The 26065-nt window shown below is 41.3% G+C and overlaps 2 protein-coding genes across 5 annotated transcripts in view; one reads left to right on the forward strand and one right to left on the reverse strand.

Moving 5' to 3' along the window:
- LOC145278388 (kelch-like protein 26) overlaps positions 1-26065 on the reverse strand; it is a 258637-nt gene that overhangs the window by 66321 nt on the left and 166251 nt on the right. Inside the window, exon 1 of one of the 4 annotated variants that reach the window (XM_080130655.1) lies at positions 10200-11190. The exons of the other annotated variants lie outside the window; for them this stretch is intronic. The gene's annotated coding sequence lies outside the window, so the exon portion shown is untranslated. Of the gene's footprint in view, positions 1-10199; positions 11191-26065 lie in introns of those variants that run through there. 4 annotated transcript variants of the gene reach the window in all.
- Positions 5650-26065, forward strand: part of LOC145278454 (F-box only protein 31-like) — a 353462-nt gene continuing 333046 nt past the window's right edge. The window contains exon 1 of the mRNA XM_080130663.1: positions 5650-5824. Within this exon, the coding sequence (XP_079986789.1) occupies positions 5686-5824 (139 nt within the window). The 5' untranslated portion in view covers positions 5650-5685. The remainder of the gene's footprint in view (positions 5825-26065) is intronic.

The following is a 26065-nucleotide window of genomic DNA, read 5'->3' on the forward strand; positions in this document are numbered from 1 at the left end:
CATTAGCAAGGACCAAATCCATTCAGCTACCGTTAACCGGGAGAAATATTGTTGAAATTTAAACGTTTATTTTTAAATTTTTTTAACGTCAGTCAGAGTGATTTAATCATTATATGATGATCTGTGCATGCAAGCTAAATTGACTGACTTTAATTTAACTGAAAGTGCTCAACGATAAGAAATGAGTTTCTCAATGGGGCTGACATAATTATTGACTATAATAATTATTAAATACCTGATATATTAGATTTCAACTTTATCAACATAAACAAAGCAAAGTGCAATTACATTTCAGGACTAAACATACAATGCATGAGTAATATTCAATTTTAGTTAATTTACTCAGCATTGGTCGAGTGGGATGCTAAGAGAAAAATAATTGATTAAAATCAAGTTCGTCTTTGTTTACATTCTTCATCCGCTGATCATTGTACTTTGCGATGAATGCCCTGGAAAGGCCACTTCTGATTAATGTTTACCAGTTTAAAAATATCTAAAGAAATTTTTTTTTTTTTTTTTCTTAGAATAACAGAATATTTTTAAACTTGTAGATGTGACTTTTCCAGGGCATTCATCGTGACATTCGGGCATTCATCGTGGGCATTAATCAGACGTGACTTTTCCAGGGCATTCATCGTGAAGCACAATGATCAGCTCACAAAGAAACCAAACGAAGATGAACAGAACTTGATTTTAACCAAATGATTCAAAATATACCGTATATACTACTTGTGTATAAGTCAAATTTCTGGGAGACGATTTTAAGGTTATTTTATACATAGGTAATGTTTTTGGAAATGTTGTTAAAGAGTGACTGTGCTTGATCATAACATAGAAAATGCCATTTTGTTTGTTCACTTGGTATATTACAAGTATTCCTAGTAATTAATCGCACTCCTTCCGAATCCCACTGCAGTGTGTTTGCCAGCATGTAAGCACATGTGCAAGTTTTTCAGTGGGAGGCTTAATAATAATTGGAATAGTTCTTGCAATGTTCACTCTCTAGACGTGGCTATAGGTCAAAGTTTGATATGATGTATTTGGTGATGATCTTACGTTTTTTTTTAGTAGGTTAGGAAATGTAGTGTTTATGATATGTCGTTTTCCCCTAAGTTCAACAAGTTTTAACATGCTTTTTATTTTAGATTTAAAATATTAATAACTCCATTTTATTTCAGTATTTAAATTTGTGTATTTCTGTTTTATTAAATGCTAGTTTTTTTTTTTTTTTTTTTTTTTTTCTCGTCAAATACCGGCTTCCATCTTATCTCGAAATTACTTATAACGTCACCAACTTACTTTCGGAAGAACCCCCCCCCCCCATCCGCCTTTTCTTTTACATCGTAAGCTTCTTAAAACGTGACTAGCTTAAGTTCAGAATAAAATCACGCTTTCTTTTAACGGTTTATTTTAAAAAAAAATGTTTTGAACGCCACTAACTCAATTTATTCACTACAGTTTTCAATTTGGAGACGGAATTGTTTTTGTTGAGATAAGTGATTTCAATTTTAATCATGCTTTTTATTTTAGATTTAAAATATTAATAACTCCATTTTATTTCAGTATTTAAATTTGTGTATTTCTGTTTTATTAAATGCTAGCTTTTTTTTTTTTTTTTAATGGAGAGTAGAAAACGCATTGTGGATGCGTTATCGGCAGCTCCTGTTACTCTCGCTTCTTCTTATTTGTCCCTCAGTCCTCATTTTTTAATGAGTGATTTTTCTGACAAAGGGAGAAGAAAAAGCTGTTTTCTAGGTTGGCAGTATTTTGTGCGAACAGTTGGCTGAGATGGCGGAAATTTTCTGTTTCTATGTCTATCATTGTAGCCATGTCACTAGTAAGGGTGCTGGAGGTAAACGTTTTGTCTGGGCTGACGTTATCCGCCTGATAGTCAGGGACCCGAACCTTGGATTAACCACTAAGGAGGCTGTCCTATCAGCAGGTGCAAAGTACTGGGGCTGCTGTATTGCCATTTGGTGAATGGATTCTGGACCATGCAGTAGCTTCTGGTGGGGCCTCTCGATGTCATACTAGTGGGTAATTGTTACGGCTTTACCTTATCATTAGCTACAAAAAAAAAAAAAATTCTTCGTTTCTTTTTCTCTCTTAATTTCCCCTCTCTGTCCTGCTCTAAGTAAATCTGACGACCTAGTCCACAAATTTCAAAATTTCATCATGACAAGTTTCAAGAAAAAATACACGATTAAACCCGGTTCTCCAACTTCCAACGTAGACCCCTACTACCATGTCTCCTTCTCCAACATCAGGGGTCTACGTTCTAACCTTCCAGAGGTTGAAACCCAATTACAGGAGACTAAACCAGACCTTTTATTTTTAAGTGAAACTGGCATTTGACAGGCTATTTCCCTAGAAGAGTTCGCAATTAAAGGATACTCTAACTTAACCTCTAAATCTGACCCCCAAGATCGCCATGGGCATGGAATATGTGCCTATATTACAGATAGCTTTCCATGTGGTAGGGACATCTCCAGGGAAGATCCTAACTTACCCTATATGTGCTTCCAGGTTGCTTTAGCTCACACTACGGCATTTTTATTTACTCTCTATCGCCCCCACAACAGCAGAGTTACTATATTTAAAAGCATATCTGAGAAAATTGACCAAGTCCTATCTGCTTATCCTTCAGCTAACATTCACGTATGTGGAGATTTCAATGTTCACAACGTCGAATGGTTGATCCACTCAAACAAGACCGATGATGAGGGGAGGTTCTGTCATGATTTCTCCATTGCCTATGACCTCACTCAGATTGTTCAGGAACCCACCCGTGTGCCCGACAATGACGGCCAGTATGCTAGCCTACTAGACCTTTTTCTCACAACTTGCCCTGAACTATGTTCAGTTTCTGTTCTGTCGCCTCTTGGATCTTCCGACCACTCTGTTGTATCAATTAAGATAAAAATGAAATGTAATAAGTCCCCAGACGTACCTCTTCATCGTACAGTATATCGATACACTAAGGCTGACTGGGATAGCTTCCGTACATTTATAACTGATCTACCTCTGCATTCCATATTTAAAAAGGATGTGTCTTCTATAGTATTAGACCTGACGGAATGGTTAATTGTAGGTATTGATCATTTCATACCCTCGAAAAAGTTTCAGCAAAAACCTAACAGCCAGCCATGGTTCTCTCCAGAATGTGCTGCTGCCATTGCGCACAGAAATCACTTTTTCCACTGTTTCCAACGTAATAGATGTATGGAAACTAAAGCCGCTTTCAGGACTGCTAGCAACCATTGTAAGAAAGTAATAAAGAACGCAAGATGGTTGTATGCTCAATCTGTTAAGTCCAAAGTAGCTGAGCAGCGGCTTGGTTCCCACCAGTTTTGGCAAATAGCAAACAGAATTCTGAACAGAAGTGTGCGCTCCATTCCAACTATCATCAATGGACCTGAGGTAATCTCGTCAGCATCAGACAAAGCCAAACTCTTTGTCAAGAATTTTGCAGCTAATTTTACCTTTTGCGATCAAGGCCGCCAACCCCCAATATTTCCTCCTGTATCTGAAAACACACTATGTGATATACGTATATCTGTACGTGATGTTGCCAAGCTAATTAAAAACCTTGATTCCAGTAAAGCAACTGGCCCTGACGGTATTCCAATTATAGTACTCAAAAAACTTCGACCTGAACTAGCGCCCATACTTACAAAACTATTTAAGCGTTGTCTTAAGGAGAATAGTTTCCCATCTCCCTGGAAAATTTCATCTGTATGCCCTGTATTTAAGAATTCAGGTGATCGCTCATCCCCCCTCTCAGTACAGGCCAATAAGTCTCCTGTGCGTCATGAGTAAGTTGCTGGAATCTGTGTTAAATACAGAAGTAATCAACCATCTCAACAAAAATAACCTTCTTAGTGACACTCAATATGGTTTCCGTTCTGCTAGATCTACAGCAGATGTGCTTACAGTTATATCTCATAGGATTAGCAAATCTCTCGACGGAGGCAACCTTTCTAGGGCAATTGCTCGACATATCTAAGGCCTTTGATAGGGTATGGCATAAAGGTTTACTTCATAAGATCTCTAGCTATGGTATAGCTGGAAATGTCTTCTCAATTATTAAATCATTTCTTTCTGATAGGTTCATAAGAGTAGTAGTTGAGGGGCAAAAATCAGAAGCCCACAGTATTAATGCCGGTGTCCCTCAGGGGTCCATCCTGGGCCCAACTCTTTTCCTGATCTACATTAATGATCTTCCAAATCACATCCTTACATCATTTGTAGACATTTATGCTGACAACACTACCATTTATGGTAGTACATCTAAGACAGTAAACGACCAAGTTCTCTCCAATTCTCTCTCCTCTGATCTTGAGCATGTAGTACAATGGGGAAAGGAGTGGCTGGTTACTTTTAATGCATCTAAAACCAAGCTCCTCTCTTTACATCATCAACATTCTGATCCACATCTGGCATCAATTGAAATGAATGGCTCTCGTCTTCAGGAGGCCTCAAGTTTTGACAAGCTTCTGGGATTGACCATTACTCCTGATCTTAAATGGAACACGTACATCAAATCTGTTGCCAAGGCCGCTGGAAAAATGGTGGGATCTTTCTATCGATCCAGTAGATATCTCACTGCTGATGCAATTCTCTATCTATATAAGAGCCAGGTACGTCCAAGGATGGAATACTGTTGCCACATCTGGGCAGGAGCTGCTAGAAAGGACTTGGCCTGCCTTGATAGAGTTCAAAATAGACTTTGTAGCCTTGTAGGAGATGTCCTTTTCTCTTCCTTGCAATCTCTATCTCACAGAAGAGATGTTGCGAGTTTGTCTCTGATGTATCGTTATTTTCATGGAAAGTGTTCGACTGAGCTTCAATCTATGGTCCCCCCTCGCAAAACTTTCACAAGAAACACTCTTCTAGCTGTAAACACTATCAATAATTCCCCCCACTCTTTATCTGTGCCTAAACCTAAACGTAGATTCCATGAACAAAGCTTTTTTATTAGAACTGCACGCCTGTGGAATTGTCTTCCGTTTTCCTGCTTTCCGGCTGACTACAATATGGTTGTCTTCAAGTCTAACGTAAATAAGTTCTTGATGAGCCGTTCCATATAAGTTATCAAATTTAACAAATTTTCATTACTAATGATTATTATATTGTCCAATTTCTACTGTACACTCTTTAACCCTTATCCTTGAGTTGCCTCTTTGGCCTTGATAATGAGTTGATACCTATGAAAAAAAAAAAAAACAAAGAAAAAGTCCAATGTGAACAAGTTCTAATTGAATCGTCCCCCTAAGTAATCCAAGTTTCAAAATTCCCACTGTTTACTATGCTAAAATCACAATGACTAATGTATACCTATTAACCCTTATCCTTGAGTGGCCTCTGGGCCTTGATAAGTGGTGACACCCTTGCAAAAAAAAAACAAAAAAAAAACAAAAACAATTTAATGACAACTATTTAATGAAACCATTTAATGGCACTTAACGCATGTGTTCACAATATTATGGTATATTACGGCTCATGCAATGTATGCATTTACGTTATTATCGTACGCGATATAAATTATGTCTAAAATCAGTAACTGCACCTGGAATCTACATTATGTCATCAGTCAGAATGTTCGATTAGCAACATTTGCGTTCGTTGCACATAAGTGTGCAATGGGTTGGTTCTATATATGAAAATCGAATAGACCACGCGTAAATGCACATATTGCTGGCGGATGACGAAAAACAAGTTATAATATGTCTTACAAAAAAAAAAAAGGAAATTATCTGTGCAAGAAGGAGCCAGGAGACGGACCATTTAACTTGTTTAGAATCTACAGTCGACTTATACACAGGTAATACCTAAAATGACGCAAATTTTGGTTTTAAAATGCACATTGGCTTATACACAAGTATATAGGGAACAGTGTCTATTCTTAAAAGAGCCCTCGGATATAAATTTAAACTATAATAGAATCAAGTGTTAGCCCCAGGAAGGAGACCCTTGATCTCTTCAAACTAACAAAAGTAAAATTTAAAATAAAAGTATATACAGTAGTCGTATTTACATTTTTTTAATAGGATTAAACAGTTTTAGTTTTCCATTATTTTATTTTTTGATTTCAATAAATATTCGATTAATAGTAAATAATTTTTAAAAAATAATAATAATCGGGCATATTTTACTATAGTTAACAAAACAAAAAAAAATGGTCGAAAATTCAAATATATAACAAATAAATGTCATCAAAGGTAAGATAAGTTACTGTTTTTTATCTTGAGTTATTTTAAAGCGCTTATTTAGCTTGAAAAAGAAATAGTGTCAAGTGTTACGTTAGAACAAGAACAAATGGCAGACATGAGAGAGTGACATTTATTTGTTATATTTTAATTTTTTACCACTTTTCCTACCTCTGTGGATTGTAAAACAAACCCAAAAATGATTTTTTTTTTGAAAATATTGTTTATAAAGTTTTATTCATCAAATACTAACAGGCTGGCCGGCATTGTCTGGTCGTAAAATACGCTTATATATGATATTTTAATTTATGCAAATTTCATATTTAAAGCCAATACTCTATTTATCATTATATTGTACCTGATATATCAGTAGTGGTTTCAAAAGAAAAAAAATATGACTTTGGTGCCATCATATAGAATTGAAACCAAAACATTTAGCACTCCAGCCTTAATCGTTACTGCTTGAGCTAGCGTCAGATGAATAAGAAAACGTTAAAATTTAACTTTAACTTGTATATTTGCTTATACATAGAAATGTACTTTAAGACGACTTACATCTTCTAAGTTCCATTTTTTTTTAAAATTTTGACTCCTAAGCAGGTAAAAATAGTTGTGAACAGTCAATTTAATGCGTAAAAGTTTGATGATAATTTTAAAATAAAAAAATATAAACATTTACATATTTAGGTGTCAGGTTGGGGCCATTTTTCTTGATTGCACTTAACGTTCAACACTTTAACGTTTTAAAGTTAGAAAAAACACTAAAAACTTTTCCAGATAGGTAGAAGAGTAACTTTTCCTGTCTTTTGATAACATTTATTTGTTACTAGCAGATTTACCCAGCGTTGCTTGGGATTAAATTCCTTTAAAAAAAAAAAAAATAAATAAATAAATAAAACAAAAAACAAAAAAAAAAACTAAAGAAACTGAGACATGTGCAAGTGAGTATTATGTTTTTTACTAAATAATTTACTTCTTGTAAGTAAAAAAAAAAAAAACTACTCAAGCTGAGATCGAAGTCCAAACCTAAAGACAGTGAGTCAAATAATAATTAGGCCAGTTTGCCACGTTCTTCAAAAACCGTTTTCAAACCTACTGATTCTTAACATAAGGAAACTGTCATGTGAATGATTTGCGCATGCGCAGTCGTGAAACAATTGACACAGATAAAAATCCAATGCGATCCAAGTACCAAATTTTCAATTTTGAACCGTTAACAGCCCCTTTTTTCCGGATGAAAACCGATTAAAACGTTTTTCACATGTCTGACGATTCTATATGCCAAATTTCAAATCTGTAGATAAAAAATTCGTTGAGTATATAGGTTGAGAGTTGTCCTCACACACATGTACACATTTTTATTTGAATTTATGACCACTTTTTCGTACCTCTGCGGATTGTAAATTTATAAAAAGCCAAACAAAAAGAAATCACATTTCAGAGAATTTTACCGATTTTTTTTTTTATGGATTCAATTTTTTTCCCCCCATTTTAAAGAAAGTAATCATTTTTAATTCTGTCGTCTTCAGAGAATTAATAACGAAAAAAAAAAAAATGTTTCGGCAATTTTGAAATGGTGATAATTTAATTTGGCGCACGTCGGTGCCCGCTTCTGTATTAAATTTTTTTTTTCGTCTTTTTTTTTTTTTGCATTTCTTCAGCAAATTATTATCGTATAGACACTAGTCTACCAGATTATAAAAAAATAAAAATAAAATAAAGTCAATATTTAAATATTTGTAGTGGGTGCTCAGTTTTTAATGCAACGGTTTAGTAAATCGATCACCAATTTTAGAACCACTCAACATTTTTAGGCCATATTTCGCGAATTCACTCCTCCTTAAAAAAAAAAAAAAGGAAAGAAAGAAAGCGGTTTGGCCTTTTTTTCGGAGATTATTTTAAAATGAGAAATTGAAAACAAAAAACAAAACAAACTAAATTCGCGAAATTTGGCCTAAAAACGTCCAGTGGTTCTAAAATGGGTGATCGATTTACATGAACGTTGCATTAAGAACTGGGCACCCATACATATATTTAAATATTAACTTAATTTTTTTTTTTTTTTTTTTAATAATCCAGTGTCCATTCGATAATAATCCGCTGGAAAAATAAAAAATAAATGAAAAAAGACAAAAATAAAAAAAATCGCTTCCAAACGTGCGCCTTTAATTTGTATGATTCAAATAGTTGCTATATTCACGTTTTGGTCGATATAATCTTCGACCTTCGGGCGTATCTACATATATATTTTTTAAAACTTGAGAATTTAGGCGAACTTGGAATCCTTATCGAACTCTGGAACCTGAACAGAATTTCGCACTGAACCCATGAACACATGGCCTAATGAATAAGGGCGTTGGTTAACAATCGTTTCTAAATGTCAATCCCCATTTACTTGTCTCCCCAAGAGGGCAGATTGAAACACAAAGTGACAATCGCTTAGAGGTTGACGGTTCAATATTCATTGCAGACTAAAATAACTAAAAATAAAATAAATTAACACTTCTACCCGGAATGAAAACAATCTACTTGCAGATTCAATAATATAAGGGTTCAATTCAAAGTTCCGTCCAGGTTCACAAGCTTGACTAAAAAGTTCTCAAATTCGAAAAGATGCACCGAAAAAGGTCAGAGGTTATATCAGTCAAAACGATGCTAATGTAATAACCAAGATGAGAATAGTAGTCCGAATAATACAAATATTTTGAATAGCTTGGATTAAAAAAAAGAAAAAGTACGTTGCGTTGACGTTTGATTAATTACTACTGCGGATTTTTATTTTATTTAGGAGTACATTTGTTGTCAAAACCACTTTTATTCAAAAATAAATAAACATGCGCATAAAATCACACACACACACACACACACACACAAGGAAACCGGTTACTCGATATAAAATAGTAGCGCGGTCGAAAAATCTGTTTCACATGTCCACGCGCACAGACGAACCATAATGTTTGGTTTTTCAGTTTAGCCAAAAAAAATCGACAGTTTAAATACTTAAAAAACACTTTCACATGGCGAAGTTTACAAAATTAAGACGTTTTATTATTAGAGATAATAAAAAAAAAAAATGTCGGATGCAGATTAAAAAAAAATTTTCTCATGCGAAATTTGGATGTGATTTAAGCTCAATTTCTCGCTAATATCACAATTTAAGCACAAACATCGGTGTTTGTTAAGGTAGAGTCGACTAATCGATTTTTTTAAATATCGTTTTAAACAACAATATTACGTACTTATTTGTCATGTCGAAAATAGTAATATATCCAAAAATTACGAAAATTCATCGAGTAACAACTGCTATTGCGTGTTTTTATTATATAAAGTCTATCGCTATAGACAACAAATATTGCAGCCATGAACAAGTAATCTAAAATATTCCGTGTGTGAACTCTTTACCATCTACTTTATAACATCTAAGAAAAGTGCAATTTCCTTTAATTTTCCGTAAAAATTACTTTAACTATAAATAACTTTCCACTCGATAAATTTTCGTAATTTTTGGATATACAGCCATTTTCGGCATAACAATTAAGTATGTAATATTGTTTTGTTTTTTTTTGCTTAAAACGACTTTTTTTTAAATCGATTGTCAACTCTATCTTAACAAGCACCCAAACGTCAAGTATTATACTTCATTTGTGTTGCTAGACATAAGATTAAAACTATTAGGCGAAGGGGGGGGGTGAATTTAGAAACAAATTACATTAAAAAAAAAATCATGAATAATAAAAACAAGTAAAATTTTCATATTAAAACAAACAAAACAAGTAAATAAGATGAACCAAAAATGAATGAAGTTGACATTACGACGCTTTTTGACAATAAAATCGATGTTTGTTTTTTTTTTCTAAAGATGTCGAAAAACAAAACAAATAATTAAAACGATTGTAAAATAAATGTAGAATAAAAAATATATAAACAAATAAAGAGAAAGTAGAACGAAAAAAGAATCGACATGAAGAAAACGTTGTTTTTTTTCCTTACCCGAATGCAAAGAAGCCGCAAAAAATGTGCTTTTTGAGTTTTGGGGGAGAAAAATTCGACGGCGGCGGAGAAAGACCCGGATGTTGATTTCATTGGTGATTTTTTTTTTTTTTTTTTTTTTTTTTTCTTTGGTAATTTCGAAGAATTAAACGAAGCGCCAATATTTTAATCCAGTAAAAACAAAATTGTTTGACAAAAAAATAAAGAAAAGAAAAAAGTCTAATTAGTTATTTTAAAATGAGTTCGATGGCGCCGATAACAAATAAATACGCAACTAAAATTCGGTGAAATCGGACAAAAGGCTCACCGGACAAAAGTTGCAAAACTTCAACGCAATTTATTAGAAAAATATTGGCGGACCTATAAGAGAGTGCCCACCCCCTAAAAATGCGTGTTTTTTTTTTTTTTTTTTTTTTTTTTTTTTTCACGTTTTGTTTTTGTAAGTTTTTTTTTTTTTCCAGCGATTATCATAGATCACAGAGTTAAATATCATATTAGTGAAAAAAAAAAAATTTGGAAAAAGAAATAAACTTAATGACTTTTAAGAAGGGGTTCTAATTAGCTGACACGTCGTGAAAGAAATGGACACTAAGTCAGGTAGCAATGAAGTAGAACGTTATAACGAGAAAGTAAACCCCCTTCTTAAAAGTCATTAAATTTTTTTCTTCAAAATTTTTTCTGCTAATATGATACTTAAGTCGGATAATAGTCGGAAAAAAGTTTTAAAAAAGGTGTAAAACACACATCTTTGGGGGGGGGGGCAGGAGCACTCTCATACAGGTTCGCTGAAATATCTTGTTATTAATTTTTAAAGGCGGAAAAATGTCGCTCGGGGTGCTTATTCAGATTGGCACTTATAACGATGAACAAAAATGAAGAAAAATCTTTATATTGTACCTAATTATCACGGAATGAAAAATTTATATTCCAAAAATCACAAAAATTGATCAAGTAGTTGTATTTTATTTATTTGCCCCCCCCCCTTTTACCGATAAATGACAAACTAGGCCGTGTTTTTGTTTATCTAGAGAACGTAATAAAGGGAGATAATCAGTGATTATTTTGACAATTTCCACGTGCATCCGGGTTGTCAGCCCTTGCCCACTGATTCGTTGCGGTTTTTTCACGCTCATCAAAACTGTAATTTTACTTTCGATGTCATCGCTTATCAAGGACAGGGGCCACTTGAGGATAAGGATTAATAATGAGACGGAAATGAATGACAGCCGAAAACATAAAGAGAAGAGCAAAGAGCACTATGGAAGTACTTTTACTATTGTCATGAACTGCTTTTGATTATTTTTTTTAGTGGGGGTGGGGGATTCGGTTCATAACTTTCGAGAAGGTGTTCCAAAAGTAATGATTCCTATTTTTATTTCGCCTGAATGGATCATATGGGATTGTAAATTGTATTGTTATGCTGAATGAACTTATGAATTTATGATCTGAAAGTTTCATTTCGCAGTTGCAGATATTGACAGCGTGAAGCTCTTAAGAAATCAAGCCCCCGTCATGGACGTGCGTCAGAAGCAGAGATGCGTCATTGAATTCCTGACCAAAGTGCATTGAGAATGATGGTGACTCTGTGGGAAAATAAATTCTGGAGCACAAAAGGTTGCTCATTTTAATGGTACCTTTTCTGTTTTTGCAACTCATCTTCAGATTTTTGAGTAAAAAAAAAAATAGGAGGCTTTACTTTTGGAACAGACCTCATATGACAAATCACACTCAAGACGCTCATGCACAGCTATCATAGCTGTTCAATTTTTTGAGTTAAAAAAAATAAGACTTTACTTTTGAAACGATCCTCGTATATAAATGTGGGGTAGACCAATGTGACTCTCTCTCTCTCTCTCTCTCTCTCTCTCTCTCTCTCTTTCACCAGATTTCCCTGTCTTCCATCAGCTGCCTCAGATCTTTAGCATCACAGTTGGCATCATATGCAATTTGATGGATGTATGCGAATCTTGGTTGTCCTATGCCCGTGCACCTGTGCGCTCATGTCGTGGAGACCGCAGCAATACATTTCTCACCAGCTCTTCCTTGCTTCTCTGGCAGTATCTGGCAAATCGTAGACATCGTTCCCTGATGGTAGTAGATATGGCAGTAGGTTGTCATAAAGTTTCTGCTTTGTGGGATAACCTTGTCAAGATATATTTAACACTGTTCGTAGCAACGGGTGTACGTGCTGGCTAGCTTTCTTTCCAATCTTTTGATGAGTGTCCGGGCTGTAGCACCATTGGATTTAATATATCACAATGTATTTGTATTACTGTGATCAACAACTGGGGTGCTGGTACTGGCCACAGGATATAATTTAAAACATTACTATTGCTGTATGACCCAGCCACCTATGATGGTCGAATTTATTAATGGTTATGATAGAGCTAAGTTTGTGCTTTTATTATGTAAACAATCCCGAGCAATTCTCGATTGCTTTGCTGACTCCATTTGTTTGGTTGATGATGCAACCCAAAACAAAACAAAATAGCTTCAGCTAACAGATATGGGATTGATAATAAAATATTAATACTACCATCGTTTTGTTAAAAAAACCCATATAGTTCAAGAGAATGGTAGTGAACATTGTTTATGCTATGATCAGAGCAGTATCTGATCCTGAGATCATCTTCCATGGACTTCTCGGTGTGAAAACACTTTGATGAAAAATTACCTCAATAAGCGATTATGTATGGTTGGTACTAAACCAATCAGAAGAGACGGGGATATGATGCAGTGGTCACCAATTAGCGAGAATAGACCTGGGAGTTCAGTCCTCACCCCGTCACCTCATTATATAAGCTTATGCACAAGCGATTTTGAATAGTTGAGAGGAGATCAGAGTTAAGTTTGAGTTTTAGAGAGGAGATCTCGAAGATTAGACAAGTCCCTGACTGCTGAGTCATACGCCTCTTATCCTATATAAATGGGCTGATGGTGACAACATTAAAAAAAGGAGGACAAACTCACTTATTTGTGATTGTTGATTATTCCACCAGTGTCAACATTTACGATACATGAAAAGGATATTTCTTCAAACGGACTATTGACGTCATGATTTCAAACACTCGTACAAATATATGCAAATTTTGTACCATTGTCTTATAATAGACTTAGTAATTAGATAATTGATCTGTTAATATATCCTATAGTTGTAAAAAATCATCAACAGCTTTATTGATATTTTTCTTGATTGCTATATGAAGTTGCAGGAGCTAACCCTAAGTTCGAATGACAGTAAGTGGAAATTAATCACAGCATGAGATGCGTGCTGTTGTCTTGGATCGATTCTTTCACTCGTGGGCTCCCTGAGAAAGAGAGTGAAACAAGCTGAAGAAAAACCAATCTCTCCCCTCATCTCTCTTGTTTTAAAGAAATCCCATTATCAAGTTGCCAACACAAACTGATATCGTTTCCACACTTATCAACTGAAAGCTGCCTAAATCTTCCTGATGGACTAAATTTTATGAACATCTGTTTTTCTTGACCAAGTGTCAGCATTAACCCCCTCCCCCCAACCATACCTCATCCTCTCTCATCCTCATCTATCTGATCAAGGTTCCTGGCATCACCCTAGACCTTGACCTTTACTCCTGACCTGAAATGGAACACGTACATAAAGTCTGTTGCCAAGGTCGCTGGAAAAATTGTAGGATCCTTCTACCGCTCCAGAAGATATCTCACTGCTGATGCAATTCTCTATCTATATAAAAGCCAAGTATGTCCAAGGATGGAGTACTGCTACCACATCTGGATAGTAGCTGCTAAAAACAGCCTATCCTGCCTCAACGGAGTGCAAGGTAGACTTCGTGGCCTAGTGGGGGATGCTTTTTCTCTTCCCTACAACCTCTCTCCCACAGAAGAGATGTTGCGAGCCTGTCTTTGTTTTATCGTTATTTCCATGGCAAGCAAGTACTCGTCTGAGCTCTAATCTCTGGTCTCCCCTCGCCAATCTTTCACAAGAAACACCCGTCCAGCTGAAATCACTGTCAATAATTTTCCCCATTCTTTATCTGTGCCTAAATCAAAACATAGATTCCATGAACAAAGCTTCTTTCTTAGAAGTGCACACCTGTGGAACTCTGTTCCGTTTGCCTGTTTCCCACCTGACTACAACTTGGATGTCTTCAAGTCCAATATAAACAAATTCCTGATAAACCGCCCCCTTAAGTAAGACACTTTATCAAATCTCCATTACCAACAATTACTACGATATTATCCCATTGATTACTGTAAACGCAATAACCCTTATCCCCGAGTGGCTTCCAGGCCTTGATAAGTGGTGACTACCATATAATATATTTATCAATGACGTTTGAATATTCATTTAAACATCATAGACTCCTTTCTTCTTAAGTGTTGCATTTTATTTTATTATAAATAAAATGCAAGACTTAAGAAGAACACCAAAACTAGCAATCAACTCAAACACTGCACGGATGTCTCACTAAACTGATTTGATTTTTCCTCACATGCTGTGTTTATAATCGAAATTGCAATGCTTCTAGTCTATACAAGAAGACAAAACTGTTAAATAAATAAATTAATTGTTAAATAATAAAAATAGTTGTTTTGGAGATGGGTATATTTGCTGATGACACCGCGCTCTATAACAGGCACGAGGGGAAAACAAATGAACACATATCTAAGGAAATGGCAGAAACACTAGATGACCTCCAATCTGTAGTGGAATGGGGGACAAAAATGGATGGTCACGTTCAATGCCGCTAAGACTAAACTAATTTCCTTCAATAATTACAAGAAACCTTCACTACCACCAATAGCAATTGCCAAGAACACATTACCTGAAAGTACTTCTTTCAAACTCCTAAGCTTAACGTTCACAGGGAACATGAATTGGAATAGATACATTGAGAGCATTGCCAAGGCTGCTGCGAAGAAGGTGGGCTCTCTCTACTATGCTAGAAAGCTACTTACACCTGAAAGTATCTTGTACCTCTATATGAGGGGCGTACAATAAGTAATGCTCCTGACCCATCTCCAGTTGTCTGATCTAGCTGAAATTTTGCATCTGCAATGAGTTATATCTCTATGGGTCATGTGGCAAATTACAGCTCTGAACTAATGGTGGTTTCTGTTTTACAGGTGTTTGAACTGAGTCAGGTGTGAAATGGAGCCTGTTGAATATCAAGCAGTGATCCGGTTTTTGTATTTGAAAGGACGCATACCACAGGAGACTTTTGATGAAATGAAAGAAACTTATGGTGATAATGCCCCATCATATGACCTTGTAAAACGCTGGCATCGTGAATTCAAACATGGCTGGAAGTCTGTGGAAACAGTTCCCAGACCTGGTCGCCCCCCTTCTGCCATTGATGAGGCATCTGTCCGTCAAGTTGAGGCTGCCATTTTGGAAGATCGGCGCATTACTATTCGCCAAATAGCCCAAGATGTCAAGATTAGTACAGGGTCTGTGGAAACTATCATTCATGACCATTTGCATATGCATAAGGTGTCTGCCAGATGGATTCTCAGGTTGCTCACATCATTCCAGAAGCGAGAACGTGTCGAGTGCTCGAGGATGAATTTGGAGATGTGCCAAGAAGATGAGTCAAAGTTTTTCAAAAGACTGATTACACAGGATGAAACCTGGGTCCATCACTATTATCTAGAGACCAAAGCCCAGTCAATGCAGTGGAAGCATCTGGAATCACCACCTCCAAAGAAGGCAAGGGTGCAGCCCTCCGCTGGTAAGGTCATGCTCACAGTCTTCTGGGACCAGGACGAAGTAGTGATGACAGATTTCCTGACAAAGGGTATCACAATTACAGGAGTCTATTATGCTTCACTTTTGAGGAAATTAAGGGAAGCTATCAAAATCAAGAGGTGGGGCAAGATCAGCAAAGGTACCCTCCTCCTGCAGGACAACGCTCCGGTCCACAACTCGCATGTTGCCAGATCAGAAGCACGGGCGCGTGGTTATGAAATACTCCCCATCCTCCCTACTCTCCTGACCTTGCACCCTCTGACTTTCACCTCTTCCCAACCATGAAGTTATTTTTGAAAGGAAAGCACTTCCCAGATGATGCAGCCTTGATTTCTGAAGTCACATCGTGGTTGGAGGACCAACCTGGGGTGTTCTACAAAAATGGTCTCCAGAGCTACATCAAAAGAGGAGAGAAATGCATAACTCTGGGTGCTTCCTATGTAGAGAAAGACTAATAACTGTGCCAAGTTTCGTTGCTCTACTGCTATGGGAAGTGGGTCAGGGGCATTACTCATTGCACGCCCCTCGTAAGGCCACCATTCGCCCATGTATTGAGAACTGATGTCACATTTGGTTTGGTGCATCTGCTACTTGTTTCTCACTCCTTGACAGAGTTCAAAATAGAGTCGCCAACCTGATAGGTCCTGAACTGTCATCTAAGCTTCAGCCTCTGTCCCATCGACTTAATGTTGCATCCCTCTGCCTGTTCTACAAGTACTTTAATCGTGAATGCTCTGACGAACTACAAGCACTTGTACCCCCTCGACGTGAATACCCCTGACAAACCAGACAAGCAGCTAAATCCCACTCCTTCACAGTAAAGATCCCTAGGTGTAAGAAAGCCTTCTACTTGAATAGTTTCTTCCCCAGAACTGCTAGACTTTGGAACTCCCTTCCGGGATTCTGCTTTCGCAACTGTACTGACATGCAGAAGTTCAAGTGGTATGTGAACAGACATCTTGCTACTCATCTCCCTTCATAATACCCCTGCAACTTATGACCCCGATAGTAGCCCTCTACTTCAAAGTGGCACTGTGCCTTGTTTGGGGTGAAAATTGAATAAAACAAAAAAAACAAAAATTTACACCCCATGGGATTCACATGATGACGAAACATGCAGTGAACATTCCACCATTTATTTGCATGGACGAAATGGTGTTCTTTTAGATCTAGTGTCTATTTTAAAACTTGGAATAATTTCAATTGAGTTATTTTCCTTCGAACACATATAGAGAATCTGTTTGTGAAATAACGATTTGCTACATATTGTGAGTTCTGTGTTCGCACTAGATGTTCATAGAAATGAATATGTCGTAAATGGCTACTGCGATTTGGGAGACTATTTTTTTTTTATTTTAGTGCTTGTTGGAACAGAGTCGACAGATAGATACAGGGAGTCCACAAAGTCTGGCTACATTTGGCCTTTTGGCCAAAAAAAAAAAAAAAAAAAATTAAAACTCTTTAGTTTGCATATATTTTTCCCTTTTAGTTTTTTGTATATAATGTTATATGTTTTTCTCCTTTTTATCACAGCGTGAATGTCGCCTGCCATCCCGTAAGCTGGGGAGCTGTTATTTTAAGTAGGTCCGGGTAAGAATGTTAGGTGAAACAGTGCGTGATAGAAACTCTAGTGTAGGTTTTATAATAAAGTACTTGCTATCTTACGCAAGTCTAGCTAAGGACTAGAAAAGACCCCTTTTTTCCCCACTCCCCCTTACTGGCCTTTGTGCCTAAGCTTCTTCGTACCCCAAATGAGGCCTTGGCAGTAGATAATGCCAAGGCCGGGGACGAAGGGCTAAATATCATTTGGCCTTCGGGACAAGATCAAAGTGTAGTATCTGTTCCGGCAGATGCTGCACTTAAGATAATTTGTACCAGTCAATGGAGGGGGAACCCTCTATACTGGGACAATTATTATTTTTGGTAACCAGAGTGACCCCTTTTAGGGGAGCTGGTTTTTACCTCACATTAAAAACGGCCTTGTGCCTAATTTGCTCAGTGGGGGAGCAAATAAACACCATCTGTTCCGGCAGATACTGCAAGCTATGACTAGCTATGACTAGCAAAGACCAGATGTGGGGGCAACCCCACATGCCTGATCTTTAACCAGCTCCCATTTCCCACCTCTCGGGAGCTGGTCCCCTTTTTCCCTTCCCCCTCCCTTCACTCCTCACATTAAAAATTGGCCTTGTGCCTAATTTGCTCGGTGGGGGAGCAAATAAATACCATCTGTTCTCTGATACATACACAGCGATAGGCAGTGTTGTTCTGGCGACACATTCTCGTGCCCAGCGAGCTTGTTGGGTAGCGTTCTGTCCGCACCCCCACTTGGTCTGTCTTTCTCTGCTCTCCCCCCTCACGGGGGGATCCGAGCTGATAATTTACGACCTTCCCGCGAGGGAGGGTCGGAAACACTTTCTCTCTTCCCTCCACTAACTTCCCACTCCCTCTCTCAGTTCTATCTCCCCTCTTGCCGCCTTTGGCGCCACTTCTTTTTGGCGCCAAAGTCGGCTCCCACTTTGGACGCCGACTCCACGTCACTCATTTTGGTGAATTATACAGGGAAGAGAGAGCTTTTTTCAAAAATGGACACCCCCAGCCCGGGGACCACCAATACCGATACCCCCAGCCAAGGGGCTACCACAAGAAAAACTGCTCCCCAAGAGGACGACTCCCCAACAGGGGAAGCAAAAAGCAACGGGGCATACCGCCCGGACACTAAACCGAAGGACGCCCCCCAGAAGGGAGAAAACTCACCAGCAGCTCCCCAAGAGGGCGACTCCCCACAAAGGGGAGAAAAAACAATGTTGGACGGGGCATTCCGTTCCGACAACAAAAATCAAGAGGCAGTAGCCCCAAAGGACGATAAGGGAGACAGTGCTCCCCAAGAGGGCGACTCCCCACAAAGGGGAGAAAAAACAATGTTGGACAGGGCATCCCGCTCTGACAACAAAAATCAAGAGGCAGTAGCCCCAAAGGACGATAAGAGAGACAGTGCTCCCCAGGAGGGCTACTGCTCCAAAAGGGGAGCAAATCAAGAAAACGAGGGGGCATACAGCCTAGACCTCCCCAAAACAAAAGGGGCAAAAGCTCCCAAGGACAATAAAGAGGACAATGCTCCCCAGGAGGCCGACTCCCCAAAAAGGGAAGTATTTCCTGGAAGAAGTATAGAGCAGGGAGAGTCGGTCCCAAAGGAAAGCGGAAAGGGAAATGCCCCTCAAAATAGCAACCCTTCCGCCAAGGAACAGCAAAAACAGTCCAACCTCACCAAAGATCCAACACCAACAAGAGGGTCGGCATGGGGGAAGACTGTAGAGAAGCAACTGTCCCCTCAAGAGTATAGAGACTTGTACTTGACCAAGTACAGACAATACATAGAGGGGGCAGAAATTAAACCAGTGCCAGGCGCTTGGGAGGCAATCAAAGACAGAGTGCTCTCCCTCATCATCTCGAATATGCCGGAAAACCGCCTCCTAGGGATGAAAAAGGAAGACATGGCAGGGCTCCTACACAAGCTAAACATCCCGGTATTATACCTGTACCAGAGGAGCTACGCCATGTGGGACATCCTCCTACCCACCAAGGAAGATGCGGAGAGACTCTCCCTACAGGAAATTAAGTGTGGGAGAATAAAACTAAAGCCCGAATACCAGGGCAGGACAAGGACCCGAGTGCAGGTATTCAATGTACCTATGCAAATATCAGCAGAAATCCTGGGATCCTTCTTCACACAGTTCGGCGAGGTGGAAAAAATAACCCCAGTGCGGTCGAAAACCGGCATGCACTTGGGCAGCTACACTGTGGCCATGAGGCTAAAGAAAGAAGGCTTCCAGGCGATACCAGCACAGCTGACATTTAAGGAGGCAACTATGACAGTAGTAGTGGAGGGGCGTCGTCCGCACTGCTGGTTCTGCCAAAAACAGGGTCACATGGCCAAGAGCTGCCCTCAAAGGTCAACTCCTACTCAAGTGACACTAAAGGCGGTCCCAACCTCTGAGACAGCACCAGTGTCCAAACAGGCTGTCACAACTCCTGCAACCGGAGCACCAACCCCAGCACCGAGGAAACCCAAAACTGTGCAGGAGGCCAAAGGGGAGGAATGGATCACGGTAATGAGGCGGAAACGGAAGCCCACAATCCCATCTGCCACCGTCCCACAACCAACCCAACAACTGAGGCAGCAACAACAACAGCAACCTCCACAACAGCCGCAGCAACAGCCATGGCAGCAGACACAGCAGCAGCAGCCAAACCAGCCGTTGAACCAGCCGCAGCAACAGCATCAGCTGCCGCAGCCAATGCCACAACCAATGCCACGAAAACAGCGGCAACAACAAAAACAGCAGCAGCAGCAACAGCCAGAACAGCAGCAGCAGCAACAAAAACGGCTGCAGCAACCAGAAAAGCAACAGCATTAACCGGAGAAACAACAATTAGAGGAGCAGCAACAACCAACGGTCCCCACACCAATTGAGACGGGGATCAAGCGAAGAAAACACTGCTCCTCTGAGGATGAATCGGCTAGTGAGAGGGAGAGGAACTCAACCTCACCACTCCCCGGTTCATTCAAAAGAATAAAAAAGAAAAGGAAAGGGGAAGAAAAGGCAGCCCCCACTCCCTGTGAGCATACACCACCTCTAACAACAACACAACCCACTTCCACCCCCATACCACATACTGCACCAACACTAGACACCACACTAACACCAACACCAACATCAGACACCGCACCAACACCAGACACTGCACCAACACCAGAAACTGCACCAACACCAACACCAGACACTACACCAACACCAGACACCGCACCAACACCAACACCAGACACCACACAGACACTCGTCCCCACACCAATGCAAATTGAGCCGCCATCCCAGAAAGAAAAGAATGAACCCGGGAGGGAGAGAGACCCTTCAGATTCTCCCACTTACGGACTCACTCCAACAGGGACTCTCGCCCTCGAAACGAGAGAGGAACTTTGTTTTATAGACCCCCTGTCTGTGGCAATGGGCTTACCACACCGGCAGAGAAAAAATTTAAAACCTCTGCTGGACTTCCAACAGATAGGGGGAAAAGACGTCAATGTCCCCTCTAATTTCCCGGACGCCCCACGGCTAACAACTTTCGTCAGGCTTCCTGAGGCCTGCAAAACCAACGTGTGGACAATGCTGGAAGCCGCTGAAGGGGCTGGTCCGGGATTTGAACTGATTAGGAAAAATGACCCTTCCCTTGAGGAACTCGCAAAACAATGCAAGGGAAGGGTCCCAGTGTTGGTCCATCCGTCACTCTATAGGGCCCTTAAATTGACTTACCCTTTGGATGTCGGCGGCATTGTGAGAGAAGGTCAGGACATGAAAAACCTGACCACCTTGAGCATTGCATACAACGTCGGTGTCCTTTCCCCGGCTGACTTCGGAGCTGAGTGTAACACACCTTAAGGTAGGTACCATGGCTTTGAATTTGGCTAGTCTGAATGCGAGGGGCTTGAGATCATCGGGCCGGGCGGCTCGCCTCCGGCACGACCTCTTGTCCCTGGGAGTGGATGTTGCTGCGATTCAGGAGACGCATTTCGTTTCCTCTGTGGACTGTCAGGTGCTGGCCCGAGACTTTGAGGTTTTCTCAGCATATGGCAGCCCGCGGGGGAAGGGAGTTTCCGTGCTGGTTAAACGTACCCTGTCGGCGACGGTCGACGTTGTCCATAGAGATGTGGTAGGTAGGCTGGTTGTGGCCGATGTTGCCGTAAAAGATTCTGTGTTTCGGGTGATTGCGGTTCATGCGCCCAGCACCGTTTGTGAGAGGGTCTCATTCTTCAGTCAGCTTGACGCGTTTGTAGATTGTCGGAAGCGGGTAGTGCTAATGGGGGATTGGAATTCCATCTTAGACCCCGACATAGATAAGGTAGGAGGCGGAGCTAGAGGATCGGAGAGGTGCGAGTCCAGCCTGGCTGATCTGATGGCTAGATGCGGTCTGGTCGACAGGTTTCGGTTCGAGCATCCGGGGCGGGAGATGTGGACGTGGACCAATAGTGTTAGTTAGGAGAGGCGAAGTAGACTTCTTATCTTGTCCCACGTTCACTTGGCTAGGCCAGACGGACCATAAATTAGTTATGGCCCGGCTGAAGCTAGGAAATAGGCCTAAGTTAGCGGGGTACTGGAAGTTAAACACCTCCCTTCTGGAGATACAAGACTTCCAAGATCAGTTAAGAGAATTGATTAAAAAGGCACTAGTGGGGGCGGTTACCGGGAGTAAGTGGTGGTTAGGTCTCAAAGCCAAGATCAGAAGCTTCTCCGTCAAGTATGCCCAGCGCCTCGCACTAGATAAGGCCAAGACGAAGAAGAAGCTAGAGCAGAAACTAGCCCAGGCTACGGGGGAGGGTGATAGGGTTAGTCAGGAACTAGCTAAGCAGGACCTTTTACGCGAGACTAGCGAGCGTTACGAAGGCCAAGTAGTTAGAGCTAGGCTTAGAAAGATAGGCAACGAAGCAGTCAATTCTGATGCAGACGTGCGCCGTGAGGTTTCTAGGCGTGGCTCGGACAAATACATTGCAAAAATCAAACATCCGAATGGACGCACCCTGGAATCGACTCAGGAGATCTGCGAGGGGTTTCGAGAACATTTCGAGGAGCGTTTTACGCAGCAGCCCGATCTTTCGGTCCTTGAGTTTAGCGACTATTTGGCCAACTCTCCCCGCCTCGAGGCGGCTAGAGCGGCTAGTTGCGAGGGCCGGGTGACGGAGCGGGAGGTCTTTACTGTGCTGAAGCAGGTCAGCTGTGACAGGACTTGATGGTCTGCCATACGAACTGTACTTGAGGCTGTCGCCCATGTTTCTGCCTCTTCTGACGGATATGTTCAACCATTGGTTTGCTCAGGGATCCATCCCAGGGCAGGTGACCAAGGGAGTGATCACATTGCTGAAGAAAGGTGACGGGCATGGAGGGGAAGAGTTAGACGACTACAGGCCCATAACTCTGCTAAACACAGGGTTGAAGATTTTGGCCAAGGTCCTGTCGAATCGGCTGCAGGTTGTTATCGACGAGTTGGTTGAACCGGAACAGAACTACGCTGTGAAGGGGAGATCGATTCAGAACAACTTGCACCTGATCCGCATGATCCTAGAGGGGGGAATAGATGACGACACAGAAGCCGCGCTGATAAACTTAGATCAGTCCAAAGCTTTCGATAGGGTCGACCATCGTTTCCTGGCATCTGTCTTAGAGGCCGCCGGTTTTAAACCGGACTTTTGCAAGTGGATCTCCATAATGTATCGACAGCCCATGGCTGTCGTGCAAGTGAACGGAAAGCGCTCGAAACCCTTTGTTATCTCTCGGTCGGTTCGTCAGGGTTGTCCGCTGTCGCCCCTGCTTTATGTCCTGGCTTTGGAGCCTCTTCTCCGCAAGCTGAGACATGGGGAGGCAAATTCGGCCCTGCACTGAATGGCTCTGCCTGGCGGCTCAGCTGCCAAGGTATCCGCGTTCGCCGATGATGTCACGATCTTCGCGTCGGGCTTCAGAGACATTGAGGTCGTGTCGGAGGCACTCACACAGTACGAAAGAATCACAGGGGCCAAGATAAACCGCAACAAGTCGGTAGGACTGCGGTTGAGCGCATGGAGTGGCAACGCAAACCTCCCTGCGCCCTTCAGCTGGACAGATGGCCCGGTCCGGATCCTCGGCGTGTGGTTCGGACCGGGTCTCCAGCTTGACAAGAATTGGTTGGAGGTACGGTCAAAGGTGGAGGCTGCAGTCAATTCGTGGCTTCCTAGGAAACTTTCCTTAAAGGGTAGAGCTGAGGCGTGCGCCACTTACGTCTTTCCTCTCATCCTTTACCGACTGGCCGTACTTCCCCTGCCTGCACGACACCTAAAAGCTCTTGTCGAACTCTTGTCCTTGCTCCTTTGGGACAGAGGAAGACACTGGGTGAGCAGACAGGTTTGTATTCAACGTCCGTGTGAGGGAGGCTTGGGAATGCCGGACTTGAAGTGTCATCGAGATGCTGAGAGGCTGGCCTTCCTGAGCCACTATATGCAGGATGACCAACCGTGGCACCCCGTGGTTACTGCCGCCTTCCCCGACCTCGTTCTCGACCCTTCCATCGAGAGCCGTCGCAGGCCGCGGGGAGAATCTGCCTACATGAAAGAGTGCCGAGCCGCGCTAAAACGACTACCAAGGTCCAGTGACCTTGTGACTGCTACCCGTAGGGAACTCCACAGGGATCTAGTGAAGGGGGCCGCTGACGACCCGCTATGCGCGCGTTTGGGGTGGCAGCAGAGTGAGATCCGCTCCGCGTGTAGCTGGGCGCCAGGTTCGAGTCATCTGAACAATTCGGAGTTCTCTCTGACCTGGCGATTGGCCCGAAATGCACTTCCACTCAACAACGTACAATGCAGTTCTGGGTTTTTGGAGTCGCCTGATTGTCCCCGTTGTGGGACAACGGCCGTAGAAACTACGGATCACGCTTTCTTCGATTGCCGCGAACTCCGCCAGTACTGGTCGTATGTCAGCAGTATGACGGCTCGCATCGATCCTGAGCATCCTCGCCCAATTACTGTATCCAATGTTGTGGACAACGTGAGGCCGCCGTGGGACCGGGAAAGACAAATGGTCTACGTTACGATCCTGGCCGTGGCGAGAATGGTGATTTGGACGTCACGTCTGCAAGGTTGCCGGGGGGTGTTGTCTTTTTCTGATCAAGATCTGATCGCGTTCTTTAAACACCAACTACGGGTGAAGATCAGATGTGATAGAAGAAGGCTGCATCGCGCGGCATTTGACAGAAGATGGATACATGTGGCAAGTCTGTGTGTACGAAGAGGAGCCAAATTTGAATACGTGTTCCCCGCCTAGGTGTGGAACGCGCAGTTCTGTAAAGTTAAATTAAACAGGTAGTCTCTCAGCTAGCTGAGTGTGTGTTCCATCCCTCCCCGATTAGGAAGCCTCCAAGATCCCCATCCCCTCTTACCTACAATTTTTGTTTTCACCCCTTCCTCTAAATTTTACCCATCTTGGAGAAAAAGAAATACAAACTAACCTCCATCCCTTACCCACAAAAATTTTCTTTTCTCCATTCACCCCCATCTAGAGGGCATCCCCACCTAGAGACTGACCCGCAGAAGCGAGGTTCCTTTTACAAACCTAGTGGAACGGGCAGTCTATCAACTAGACGGGGTTGGGAGGGTCCTACTAATCACCTTTTGTTTTTTCTTCCCCCGCCCTCGACACAAATGAATTATTGTTACTATTTTATTGTTATCGTTTTTGTTTTTACACGTCAATAAAAAATGTTTTAAAAATTGGGAGTTACTAGGACGTCCCCCAATATGAAAGGGTGAATGCGGTATTATGGTGAAAGAAGATACTAGCTGGGAGAAACTTTTGACTTTGTTTAGTTCTGGAGTGACAAGGATGACCAACGACCCCCAAAATCCCCCCCCTTTTGAGTTGGCCATGTGCCTAAGTTTTTTGTTCATCGTTGTTTTTTTTTTCTGTATTTTTTTTAACATGAATAAAAGATTTAATATCTCAAAGTGTAGTATCTGTTCCGGCAGATACTGCAAGCAAAGACCATATGTGGGGGCAACTCCACATATAAGACCTTGGTCAATGTAGGGGCAACCCTTCATACCAATTGTCACTATCCAGCTCCCCTACTCCCCGGGGAGTTGGTCCCCATTTCCCCTTCACTCCTCACTTTAAAAATCGGCCTTGTGCCTAATTTGCTCGGTGGGGGAGCAAATAAATACCATCTGTTCCGGCAGATACTGCAAGCTATGACTAGCAAAGACCAGCTATGACTAGCAAAGACCAGATGTGGGGGCAACCCCACATGCCTGACCTTTAACCAGCTCCCATTTCCCACCTCTCGGGAGCTGGTCCCCTTTTCCCCTTCCCCCTCCCTTCACTCCGCACATTAAAAATCGGCCTTGTGCCTAATTTGCTCGGTGGGGGAGCATATAAATACCATCTGTTCTTCAGATGCTGCACTTCCTTTTCTTGTTCTCTTTCGGTGGAGGAGAAATCCTTCACGACTGAGACAATTTTTATTTTTGTACCTTTTCTCCATGTTAAAAAACGACCCTGGTGTCTAACTCTGTCCCGTGGGGAGGCATAGTAAATAGGTACATTATGCATCCAGACTTTGT

The sequence above is a fragment of the Euprymna scolopes genome, chromosome 1, assembly GCF_053919585.1.
Source record: "Euprymna scolopes isolate OS-2025 chromosome 1, ASM5391958v1, whole genome shotgun sequence".
In the NCBI taxonomy this organism is placed as follows: Eukaryota; Metazoa; Mollusca; class Cephalopoda; order Sepiida; family Sepiolidae; genus Euprymna; species Euprymna scolopes.